This window comes from Aegilops tauschii, chromosome 2 (genome assembly GCF_002575655.3).
Source record: "Aegilops tauschii subsp. strangulata cultivar AL8/78 chromosome 2, Aet v6.0, whole genome shotgun sequence".
NCBI classification, from domain to species: Eukaryota; Viridiplantae; Streptophyta; class Magnoliopsida; order Poales; family Poaceae; genus Aegilops; species Aegilops tauschii.
The window spans coordinates 28492183-28505577 of NC_053036.3; the positions used below are offsets into that span (position 1 = coordinate 28492183).

At 45.0% G+C, this 13395-nt stretch overlaps 1 protein-coding gene across 1 annotated transcript; it reads left to right on the forward strand.

Annotated features, from left to right (window-relative positions):
* The first annotated feature begins 2000 nt into the window (after positions 1–2000).
* LOC109768484 (uncharacterized) lies at positions 2001–4350 on the forward strand. Its single transcript, XM_020327201.1, has 2 exons — positions 2001–2810; positions 4198–4350. The coding sequence occupies exons 1-2, from the start codon at positions 2001–2003 to the stop codon at positions 4348–4350; spliced, it is 963 nt and encodes a 320-aa protein (XP_020182790.1).
* The last annotated feature ends 9045 nt before the right edge of the window (positions 4351–13395 follow it).

Here is a 13395-nt window from a genome sequence, read left to right on the forward strand (position 1 = left end):
TTTAGGGAGAATGTGTAGCTTCATTTGCGAGAAAACAAATTATTTGTCACCGTCCAACTATATGTCTCTTTACGAATGTGCGCAACAGCGCAACCATTGTTTATGTGTTCGACTAGGAAGTCTCCAATGTATGTGTGTGCAATTTGGTAATGAACGCATCACTAGTCCGAAAATGTACATTAATTATATGAGTGATGTTGTTCAAACACAAACTTAGCAAAAGAACTAGGATAGCGACATAAATGTTGTTTTGTTGATTACAGTTAGAATACAATATATCAAGTGTGCGTCTTGTAGAGAGGAAAAAAATATAAGTCAAGTCTAGTTTTTGCATCTTTCTACACAAAATTCACTAGTGTAGAATGGTTCTATTAAGCCACCCTTTCGCACACGCTAGACAAAAACTGTGTGCGATACATCGCACTCGGCTTAGTCGTAGGCAGATCAATTCCGATTAATATGCAGTCAAAGACAACACAAATAAGTAATGTAAATGTGATGATTTTTTGGAATACAGTACAATCAAAGTCCCTCACACACATCAGCATACACTCATCCCTATGAACGCACACATGCACATCCTACCCCTATGAGCACCTCCGAGAGACTTAGCCGGCATAAGAACTTGAGATTTTACGAACTCACCATAAGCGCCTCGCAGTCGACGGGAATGTCTCCTCCTACTGAACGAACATCGCCGGAAGCCTGAAATAAATCCATGAATAATGCTAGCACCAATGTCAAATTTGGGACTTGAGCCCTGTAAGTCTGAGGATACCACTGTCCTCCTAACTGTGCAACCATAGGTTGGTTCGCTGTAAATGTGATGACTTGAAGGGTAATATTTTGTGAATATCACCAGCAAAATAAATTCCTGTAGCATTGAGCATTCATGTAATCCTATCTAAGGAATATATCTGCTCTTCCGATCAAGCTAAGGTGAGAAATATCTAAGAACGAATTACGGATTTATAGAACTAGCTACAAGGCAAACGCAATCCTGTATTCGAGCTAGAAGGGTACACATCATATTGTGGTTTGAGCTAGCTCGCTCGCTGCACCTAAACTTGTTACTCCCTCCGATCCATATTACTGTAGCCGCTTTAGTACAACCTTAGCAATGACAACTAGTATGGATTAATTAATTTACGACCATTGACCCTGACTAGATTATGATTCTATTAATAGCTTTATACTGCTGGAATTTTCGCAAGCTTGTCATTGCTATCCATATTGAGCATTTGTGTACAAGCTCTCTCTTCTAGTCTTCTAGATTGTGTAAACTAGGATGGAAATGAATTGCGTGTAAACTTTGTACTCGAACTAGCTATTAAAAGGCCAATGCATGCATACGATTGAGTGTTGCTGATGGTTTTCACTTTCAGTTTCAGAAAAAATTCAGCACCAACCTAAATCATCAAATCACTGAATTTCAGTGATTCCGGTTTGTATATGTTCACTTGAATTCAATTAAATATTCTAATTTTTCAAAAAATATTTTATAAAGATTTCAAATTGTGTGTACTACTGAAATTGCATAAATATTTTGGCCGAGAAGAAAACATTTCACTATCTACTCAAATCTCATTGAAAGTGCAAACCATGTGTTGCTTACGGCTCCCTTGGGAGCTATGTAAATTCTTCCACCTGTAAATAAATGAGTACATAAAGATGTAAAAATCTTGGACACTACAAAAACTTGCATGCTGACCCCGGTGTGCCGATCAAGTAAGTTTTCTATTTTTTTTCTTCTATAAAATAACTTGCCTGGACATCCGCAAAAAAAGTTGCGTGGAGTAGGAACGTGACGTGATTGCTTTCGGTTTACGTGCCCCCGACGAAAGATACGTTGGTAAGTTTCTACAACACGTGGTCAAAGGGACGTCAGGCCTCTTTCTACTACTCCTACGCCGATCGATCCCCACCGTAATACAAATACAAATCCAGCCGCATATATGCATAAACCGTCTTGTGGTCAAATTAAATCGAGAACTACGAAGATGGCGGCCCAGCTGAGCACGTCCGCTGCGGTGGCGGCGGCCGATGATACGTGGTCCAAGCTCCCGGCCGATCTTCTCGGCGAGGTCTACGGCCGGATCGTTTCCCCTCTCGACCGCGTCCGCTTCACCGTAGTCTGCCGCTCATGGCGTGTTGTCAAGTCACGGCAACAGCCGGCGCCGACTTTGCCATGGCTCATCTTCTCGTCGTATCATGGCGGTGCGATGCGCGTGTTCTGCCCCATGGACGGTGTATCCTTACGCCTTCAGCTCCCGCCCGAGGCAGTCCACAACAGGCTCGTCGGCTTTCATGATGGAGGCTGGATCGCCGCCGCATCCTCTCGCGACGGTGGTGCTGGTGACTGGCTAACGATTGTCAATCTCTATTCTGGCGTCGAGGCGCCGCTCTCCGCCAAGCAACGCGCCACGCCATACATGGACAAGTTAGTGTGTTCGGAGCGCCCCACGTCAAATCGTTGCATCATTGCCGTCACTACGGCCGGGCTCGCGGTGTGCAAAGTTGGATGTCGCAACCATAATTGGTGGAGGTCGAGAGAGCGTAACCATTACTACGACATCGCTTTCTACGATGGGAAGCTATGTGGCCTACTCCGCCGCAGTCTACAAATATACACAATTAGCATGACCAAGAACAGCGATCTGGTGGTCAGCATCACCTACGAATTGGACATGAACCAACTACCCAAGTGTGTGGGATCCGACGACGTCAGCTACATTTTCAAGCACGGCGACAGGATGTTGATGGCCAAACGAGCCCAGTGGACGACAGTGCAGAACAGGCTTTTCTTCAAGGTGTTTGAGCTAATAAAAAATACACGTTACGATTATAGCTGGGTAGAAGTGACTACATTGGACGACCATGCCTTATTCTTGAGTACCAATTGCTCGAAGATGGTGTACGTGCCGGCGGATAGGCGTGGCGGAGTAGAGAGAAACCACATCTACTACAACCATTTAAATTTACCAGGTGATACTAATCGCATCTGCAATGATGTGCAATTGATGAAATGTCACTACAGCGAACATTTGTATTGTAGGAAAGACAAAAAAATCAATGGAGTGGGTAGGATCAAGTCAACAGGATATTACAGGACTAGTAACTATAACATTACTAATGACTCTGCGGGTCTGATGTGGCTTCTCCCCCCGGAATTCTAGCTGCTCAATGTCATTGCAGTATGTATTGGTCTTATCTTGAGCCTTTTAATTAGCTGGTTTAGACTTTGCATGTTTGACATGTTTAGGCCTGCTTGTTTCAACCTATGTATATATATTATCTCCCTCCCCCCCCCCCCCCCCCCCCCCCCCCCCCCTTCGTTCCCACTATTTATTTTATGGAATCTATTTTCACTTGATATACAAGAACAAATTCAGATGTGTTATTCTTCCCCATGTGATTGTCACGGATTTGCCTACTCGGGCAAAACACACAAGATCTTAATATGCAATCAAATAACTTAAATGTGGCGACCTTTATGGTGTTGGTGAATGTTCCTGCATATTTCCGTCAAAACATATTCATGTAATATGAGGCATTCATGTAATCCTACCCGATGAATATATTGCACTTCTGATCAAATTAAGGTGAGAAATGTCTAAGAACAAAATGCAAATTTATGGAACAAGTTCGAAGGCGAACAAAATTCTGTATTCGAATATGATCGAGCACAAAAGTATATGCACATTCGACTGTCTGCAGCTGTCTCACGCCGTCTACCTCCCACCTCTTCGACTATGTCCCCGCCCGAATCTGCCGCCCGTAGGTGACACATTGGAGGCGTCCACCCTAGTTCCCATAGAAGGCAGGCATGGGTGTGCGAACATGGTGACTCCATGACTCGTAGGTGCATCGACGAGCACTGACAGTGGAGGCGTCTAGTCTGCGGCAGTGGTGGCGTCCATGCGACAGGCGGGCAGCCGGGCATATCTGGCCAACGCCTTGACACATGGTGGTGGTTGGGTGTAGCCGGCGGGCCCGATCTGGGCCATGTCGGTGGGTTGCTTTGGCGGGCGGCTCGGGTGCCTTCCACCCAGCCCGGCCATGGCTTGCTGTGACGCAGTGGTGGTGTGGAGCTAGGTTAGTGTCGCCAATGTCTGGTCCGGTCATTGGCGGTGCAGCGGGGCTGCTAGTTGGTGTTTTGTGGTGTGGTTAGGTTGTGGTTGTGCATGGTTTCTTTAGGATCCGGTGAACCGCACCCGAGTGTGCGTTGGCAGTGCGGTTTCGCTCGACCACGGCGTGGTTCTGTGTTGCTATTGGCGAGTTGGCGCCGAGGCATGCGGTGGTGGTGGCGGCACGAGGGACACGGTGGTGGTGGCGGCTCGGATGCCGTAGTAGTGTTGAGCCACGCTCGCTTGCTTGGGTTGTCCTGGACCTCGTTGTCGGCTGGTCGGCATCCTGGCTACAATGGTTGTAGTGGTGTCGGCGTCATTTTGAGCTTGTAGTCATAGTGTGGTCTGGCAGTGCTGTTATTTTGCTCCAATTGGCATAAGAGGGGAGTCACGGCTTAGTCTCGCAGGTTCACATTCCTCAGCATTGGGAGGGGTTTGACCAAAGTGAAAGTGGCGGCGGCGGCTATTGGCATGGCTGGATCCCCCCCCCCCCCCCCCCCCCCCCCCGGCTCGATGGGGCGGTCGTGCGGATCAGAGAGAAAGCTTTCTGACCAATGGGGGTCGATGCCAGCAACTTATATCATCGCTATGCTATCTACGCTGTAAGGTGAACGACCGGTACAGTCGTTGTTCCGAAAAATTGTGGTTACGCAAAAAATGAAGTTGTTTGCCTAGAGGCTGGTGATTGGAGGATTACCAACAATGGAACTGAAGCTTAAACGTCATCTGAGAAGGGAGGCTACCAACCCTAAGATGTGGTATGGAGGTAAAGCATGATCCAGAATCATGGTTTTTTTTAGAAAAGAGGATGACCCCAAGCCTCTGTATCTGGAAGATGCATGTGGCCACTTTATTGATTATTTTCGAGGACCTTACAAAGTATTACAACAATATGCCTGAACCCGCCATCTTGGCAACATATGCCACTACTCCTAGCCATATGATGAAGGGGTGCTAGCTGGGCCAAATACCCAGACCACTCGCCTAAGACTATCATCAAAAGCCAGAAGCCCCAGCCGAGCCACATACCAGGTCTGGGGCATAAACTGGTCTGACGCACTCACATGTGTCGTCGCCGCCATCTTCCACATGTCCGTCTCTAGAGCAGATATTGAGGCTTCTACCTTGTCAGGCCACTCTGCCATCGATGCCACCATGATGTTAGACAACTAGCTACCTCCTCCTGCGCGAGTCCATCACTGCGCATCGGGCGCCGAGTCTCCACTGCGCCACGCCGTCGAGATCCGCCGTCATCAATGTGTAGGATGAAGCACCGCTCCACCAAAAAAGTCACCCACTGGTCCCTCGATCCCGTGTACGCCTCCAAGAATGACGCCCCCAAGGAGGAAACGACACCAACGCGCTGCCGTCATCCGATCTACTGATCTAGGGTTTCCCCCGGAGGTAGCGGATAGAGGTCTGGACCTTCTCCATAGCGATGCCTTCAAGAAGGTAATGACATAAAAGAGTGCTGCCAACGCCGGTCTTGGCATCAAGCCGAGAACGAGGTTGTCACCCGGATCCGCTTGAAGAACCTCCATCAAGCATCGTGTGCACGGGTCGCCGCCGATTTGAGCCGCCGCACATCGAGCAGGCCGCACTGGCCAGATCAGATCTGTCCGGAGGGCAAACCACGCATGGTGCCGACCCATCCACCTGGCCCTTCATGCCGCCACCGCCGATCCGAGGTCAGATGGTCCGTCGCCGCAGACCTGGTTGCCGCCGCCGAACGCAGCCAAGGCCACTGCCCAAAGCAGGGCCGGCCGCCGCACCCGCCACCATAGCCGCCCTAGGCTGAGGCGGCCGCCGCGCGGCCATCGGAAGGCAGGCCCGCCACGCCACGCCAAGCCCATATCGGGCGTGCCACCACACGCCGCGGGGCTCCCTTTCGTGCCACACATCCCACATGGGGTCATGCATCGCTCAACCCACACAAAGCAACCAACAACCTTTTTTTCCTTTTCAGAGCCTTCATGTGATTCAGTGACCCAAAACTTATCCAATCTCACCTCTGTCGTCTACCTCTCCCTCTCCGAGAAGCTCACAAAGACTGCTCAAGGTAGCCAAGTCCATGGCCACCAGCTGCCCAACATGGTTGCGCAAGGGAGACAAAGGGGCGGCGTGAGGAGCCAAGTCCATGGCTGCAACACATGACCTCCGTTGCAAAAAGAAAAAATCTCGGAGATGCACACAATGTTTTTGCAACATGATCGGTTGTGCAAAAAACTGCAACATGATCTCCATTGCAAACGTTTCGGCAACAAGATCTTGGTTCAAATGGGACGTCTGTTGCAATGGTGAAGGGCGTCTCTCGGCTGATCGATAGTGTCAGATATGACGGCTCGCGACCCAGCTAATCTTTAAAAAGATCAGCCGGCGGACACGTAGCATGTCCATAAAATTTCCTCTAATTTGTAGTAGTATGTTCCTCTCACCATGTATCCTCAAGATGTAGATTCTGTAGCATGTTGCAGACAGGGCGTTGCGCTTTTTTGGATTTTTAAGTAACGATAAAATATAGTAGTTTCCTTTTTCCTAAAATATATAAGTTGCTTGGAGTACGGACGTGATTGCCTAAACTTTACATGCCTTGCCCCCGACGGAAATAGGAGTATTAATTTCCACCGTGTACCTGCCAAACCGATCCCCACTGCAATACAAATCCATCCGCACAATAACCGTCTTGTAGTCAAAATCGGGAACGAGGAAGATGGCGGCCAAGATGAGGGCGTCCGCCGGTGATGTGTGGTCCAAGCTCCCAGATGAACTTCTTAGCGAGGTCTACGGCCGGATCGCTTCTCCGCTGCACCGCGTCCGCTTCGCCGCAGTCTGTCGCTCATGGCGAGTGGTTAAATCGTGGCAACAGCCGGCGCGGACCTTCCCGTGGCTGATCCTCTCCTCACGGGACGACGACGACGACACGGCGAAGCGGGTCTTCTGCCCCGCGGATGGCGAGCTCCTACGCGTTTCGCTCCCGCCCGAGGCGATCGGCAAGCGGCTGGTCGGGTCTCACGATGGGGGCTGGATCGCCGTCACGTCCAACCTTGCCGGTGGTGAGTCGCTACTGATCGTCAATCTCTTTTCTGGCGTAGAGGTGCCACTCCCCGCCAAGCAAACCAACACGCCATGGATCAAGAAGGTAATCTTCTCAGAGGCCCCCACGTCCAATCGCTGCGTCCTTGCCGCCATCCTCGCGGACGGGCTCGCTGTGTGCAGAGTTGGATCCCAAAGCCATAATAATCAGTGGATATCAAAATGTTGTTACTCTTACGATGACATTGCTTTCGGCCATGGGAAGCTCTATGGCTTGCTTAGAGACTTATCTATTCATGCACGACATTCACATGACCAACGAAGGTAATCCGGTGGTCAGCACGCTCCGCATACTGCGCACGAACACACTACCCAAGTTTGAGGGAACTGGATTCAACATCAGCTACATCCTCAAGCACGGCGACAAGTTGTTGATGGCCAAAAGAGCATGGTGGTCACAAGAGAACAAGGGCTTTTTCTTCAAAGTGTTTGAGCTCGTCAAGACTAGTAATACACGTCCCGCCTATGGATGGACAGAAGTGACAACATTAGACGATCATGCCTTGTTCTTGAGTGCCAATTGCTCCCGGATGGTGTACCAACCAGCAGGCAGGCGTGGCGGTGTAGAGAGTAACCACATATACTACAACAATGTCAACTTAATAGGCGGTGATAAGTCCATCTATAATGATGTAGATTTGACAAGATGTGACAATGGCCAGCATTTGTATTGTGGGAAAGACTGCAAGTTAAATGGTGTTGCTATGATCATGTCTGTGAGATATTATGTGACTAGTAGTCACTATAACAATCTCATGTGGCTTCTTCCTCCAGATCTCTAGCCGCTCAATGTAATCGCAGTATGTATAAAGTTGGTACAAGTTAGTACTAGACCAGCATTAATTAATATGGATCAGAGGGAGTAATAGATTTACTATGTTGATTTATATTTTGCATGTCACAAGGTGGGTGGCAGCCTCTTCCCTGTGATGCCGTGTTGACGTTGTCATGGTAGTCGTCTCTTAGGTTGTGTTGGAGTACTATTGAAGCTGGCTGTGGTTGGCTCTTGTAGTGGATTATTCTCGCGGTCATGCCTGGTGTGCTCTTGTCCTAATCTGGGTAGTTTGTTTCTCTCGAGTCGCAGATTGCCGACTCTTGGTTAGTGATCCTTACTTCCTTAGGTTGTTTTAAACTTTTTTTTTATTTGGGTTGTGTCTCTTGTATGATTTGTGCCTTTGTTTGATGTTGTATCTTCTTCTTCCTTAACTAGTAAGCGTGTACGTGCAAATGCACGTCCCATATATTATAAGTTAATTATGATGGCATTTATCGTAATCCATCGACATGGTTGATATATCTAGATTTGAATGGATTCTTATGTACAATAGCGCAAACATTGCTACGGATTGTATATGTGTATTGTAGGTCTTGCTATAGATCAGACATGGGAAATCTTTGTGAATCTTTGTGTGATGTTATATAGCATCAGAAAAATGAAAAATGGCATTGACATGTTGATACATATATAACAAAAATTATAAAATGTCCTGTAGCACAGATACACAGCGAACTGTCTCAATACAAAGTGAAAAGAAAAAAGAAGTCGCCATGATTAATGAACAAAGTCTGAATAAACAAAGGAACCACAAACTATCTGAACAAATCAATCTGCTTTGCATGTTAACTTGTAACATCTACAATGGACAATAATATAAACCTGAAATCATAAAGAATCTAAATAACAAGTAGAAGTATTGGCGAAAGAGAAAAACCACTCTCTTGTACTAAAGATGGTATATAGACATAGCCATCCATTGGCATGAGGTCATTATTTTGGAGCTCTGCTAACCTGCCAAAAAAAACATATGTAGTGCAAGTTACTATTCACACACTGATATTATCACTAGTGTGCTTAGGGAACTTTTGCATACTTGTCTTGATAGCAAAGCCATGGCTAATGTATCTGATCTATGAAACGAACACTTGTCACAAGTTATCAGCTAATTACTCCCTCCGTTCCTAAATATAAGGCGTTTTAGAGATTTCAATATAGACTACATACGGAGCAAAATGAGTGAACTACACTAAAATGCGTCTATATACATCCATATGTAGTCCCTATTGAAATTTCTAAAAGGTCTTATATTTAGAAACGGAGGGAGTACATCTTTCTTTCCAATTCTACAACTATGAGGCTCATGAAACCTTACAATAATTTGTTTCTGAACAATAACTATGCTTCTGGCAAAACTGCGGTTAATGTGCTATCAGCGGGTGAGAAATAGAAAATATGTGCACCATGTGAAATAAAATAATTAGAGAAAGAAAATAGTATTTGTATGTAATTCAATTACCATGATAACTATTGTCATCATACAGGTTGGCCAACTTGGTACCACAACAACGTCATACCGTTTTCAACTGGGATGTTTTACTTTTTACTATAAAATAAAGTAGGACACCATGAGATAGGTAATTCGAGTTTGTACTTTGTGCAAGAGAAAACAGTTGAGAATATAATGATCATAACTAAACATGGAACCAACTAAAAATAGATTTTCTCATCCTATATAATGTCTTCCCATGACCCAAACACACAGCATAGAAGGTATATACGCCTTGGGAAAATATAGAGCAATAGACGATGGAAGCTAAACCCCATGGTGCAAAATCCTATATATAAGATAGGATTTGTGTCCGGTCTGCTTCCAATTTTACTTAGTATACACCAAATAATCAAAACAGTAAATTAGTTTCCATGCATATAGGATAGTGCGAGTAAGAGCGAAAACCAAAGTGCAGTTCTAGTGCTACCTTAATATCCTATGTGGAGGATAATTCACCTGGTTCCCAAAAATAGCAAATCAAAGTGAAGAGTAAGAATGCCTTTCTTGCGACTTGATCAGTGAAAGATAAAGAGGAATGTTGTTGCCTTTGGACAGTTTCAAAGAGAAGCATGTTTCAGTTTGGTTACCTGCAGAGAAAACTCATAAGCTATTCCGCATACCATGGATAGAAAGATTAATGTTGGAACTGGGAAGGGCGTGTTCAAGTAGTAGTCTGAAATACATAGTATCACAAACACAATTACAATTAAACGGCTAAGATCTCCACGTTTGCACTGTTGCGAGAATTTATACTGTAATCACCAAACAAAACAAAAAACAAGGTTAAGAGTGATTACTACTACAAAGATGATGAGTCGATGATCATGACTCATGGTTACTCCTCTTCTTGTCACCAAAACATGTTGGGAACAGCAGCACATGAATGCAAGCCACAACAAAGCCCTGGATATTTGTCTAGAAATATGTGTTTCATTCAAAAATTGACCAATCATCCCAACTGGCGATTACTGCTTCAAATATTATGTGGATGCACGAAGAAAATCAAAAGCTGGGTTATACATTTATCTTATTATGTCTGATCATGACTGATTATTACTGCTAGGAAGATAATATCACACAAAAGCTTCTTTTTTGCTATCATCATCAGAGGACGCTTTGCCGGGTGATTCAAGGAAAAATAAATCAGTTAATTACCATCAATTTCCCTGCAAAAAAGAAATTACCATCAATTTGGTTGTTTTGACGCTTTGAGTGCCTGATCCCTGTCCTTTGGAGATTCGTGGCGAACTGGTCCAGGAGCGCCTGTGAGCGAGCAGAAGAGGCATGGTGCCGCAAGATGGTGCATGCCACGAGGGCGATGAATAAATACTACGAGATGTTCATAACTGTTCGCGGAGAAGACATATCCATTACAAATAGGGAATATTACTATTTCATACCATTCATGTTACTGCTTTCAGATTAGATTGAGTTTGATCCTAATTTCTTACATCCCCTACGTACCAGATATTATTGATAATTTTTTAGAATTTCTGCATGACATGTCCGAATCTAACATTCTTAAGAAGTTGCTCCCCACTTCTACCTATTCTCTCAACATGCACACTATCCACATCATCTCTATGCCACATCGTCAATCAGTTTGCAAAATCAGCCAATCACTCTTTTTCACCCTACGGTCATGGCCTAGAAAAGAATTTAACTAATTTTTATTGGCATGTAGACATGCATGTCGTTGCTCAGTTTCCCAACTTAAATTAACACCGAAGGCCAATGGTGTCAATTCGCAAACAAAAAAGAAAATCCCAACCTCTTCTCCTTCCCGCCCGTCCCATCCCCTTCCCCTACAGGCTCCTTCCTTCATTCAGTTACCACAGCCGAACAGGCACTGCTCCACCTCTCCCCTTCGATCGATAAATGTTTGCCTGAAAAGCAAAAGCCCCATCATAGTGCTACTCCTCTTCGGATTACCCCTCCTCCTCCCTAAAATCAAAGTGTATGGTCTCTTTTTGTTTCTCTAATGTTTCTGCGGATGGTGACGCCCTCCTTTATATCTTGGTTTGGCTGCAGGTCATTTACAATCCATGGTGTGGACTCCTTGATTGGCGGGGAATGGAGATCATGCCAGCTATTCATACTTTTGGGTGGGGCGGATCGAGCAAGGAAGGGTAAGGACTGATGTAATGAAGGATCGAGAGGAGGTAGGTGCCCACCATCAGGCTGGATCTGATGCCCACCTTCAATCCCACCCCAGCGGTGGATGGAAACTGCCCTCCTCGCAACGACTATGTCTTCTCCTTCCTGCTCCTCTCTCTGGAACTTCTTCCCTTAGTTCTTTGTTTGGTGTCCTGGGCTCCTAGGTAGACAGAGTTTAGAATGTTTGTACAAGTGATTAGAGGGCAGATTCACGTTGGCATGTGCAACTGTCTGGCGCAACACTGTCTGTTCGTCAAATTTGGATGCCAATGACATATCGAGAATGAGCAACATGTATGCACACCCACGCACATGAAAGAATGGATGTATTTGTTCAATGTCGTACAAAGAGAGAGAATGAGCCGACCAGTATTCCTTTTCTGTATGGAGAGGAAGAAGTAGAGGGTCACGACCCTTGAGTCTGGGCTAGCCTATACAAGATTGTATACTGGGCCTTTGTTTCTGATTCATGTGATTTTATATCTACAGATTCTGTCAAATCAGTTCACACATCTATTTTTAGTTACATTATGAGGGTAAAAAGTAATGCATGTTATATCTTTTGACAGCAGCAAAATAGAAAAAAAAAACATTTTCTGCTCATACTCATCAACCTACTTTTTTGTTCACATTTCTTTCTCTTATTATAGAGGCATGATGTTATGGACCTATCTGAATGTTTCATACGCAGCTCACATATACAAGTTGAAGTGTTCTCTTTTGTTTCTTTTATAATTTCCTTATGAGACGCCCTCACATGGTACAACGTTAACCATGCATGTAGCTTTTTACAAACTACACTATGACTTCCACCTAAAAGTAGTAATTATGTTGCCTAAATTTAGAATGGTTATCAGTAATGTGGCCACATTTGTTTGTAATCAAGAAAAAACTCTCATTAGTACTATTTGGTTAGTTTCTACTTGCAACTGTGGCATACCAAATCCGTAATATGTTGTTCCTATCTATAGGGTAATCACTTTGATCTGTCTTTTTGTATTTGTTACGCTGTTAGCGACTCTGAATTATCCCACGGTATGTCCGCATTGCTACAAAATTCCCGCAGCAACGCGCGGGGTACCATCTAGTTTACATAGATAGGGTGGTTTGCATCAAAGCATGTGGACCTTCCTGGTTCACAGTAACTGTTATCTCGATCTAACCATTATTGGAGAGATGAACGACATACCTAAAAAATACAGCTGCAGAGAAAGGACTAACATTAGAATCTGGCGAACGATCTCACAGCCCTTTTGTGCACGCAGGCTAGTGACTTTTGCAAGCGCAATGATTTTGCGTGTTCTTGCCGACGGAGAGCGATGGAGCCACGAGCAGCGGATGTTCTTTTATCTAGAATGGAAGAGGTGATGAACGATCAAAATCAAAGAGTCAAATTGTGAAGAACTTGCAGATGGAACCAATCTGAACCAGACTCACAAAAATAAAAAGAGTCAATTTGTCAATGCTATTTATGGATTAGCTTTTCTTCTAACCACCGGTACAATGGTCACAACATGTCCTATTAATCTATCCTATGATTAAATTTGTATGAATAGAAATATAAAATCACAATGAGAAGTATAGGCCAAAGTAAACAAAACAACTACATATTACAAAGTTCTTCATATGGTATTATTTCAGGGCAAAACAAGTAAGTTATTTTGTATCTAATGATACATATTACACTAGTA

Excerpts from the sequence above, each read along its gene's own strand:
- LOC109768484 (XM_020327201.1), top strand. The coding sequence starts at position 2,001 with ATGGCGGCCCAGCTGAGCACGTCCGCTGCGGTGGCGGCGGCCGATGAT. Across the intron at positions 2,811-4,197 it reads AGAACAGGCTTTTCTTCAAG|GATCCGGTGAACCGCACCCG; the intron begins GTGTTTGAGCTA and ends TGGTTTCTTTAG.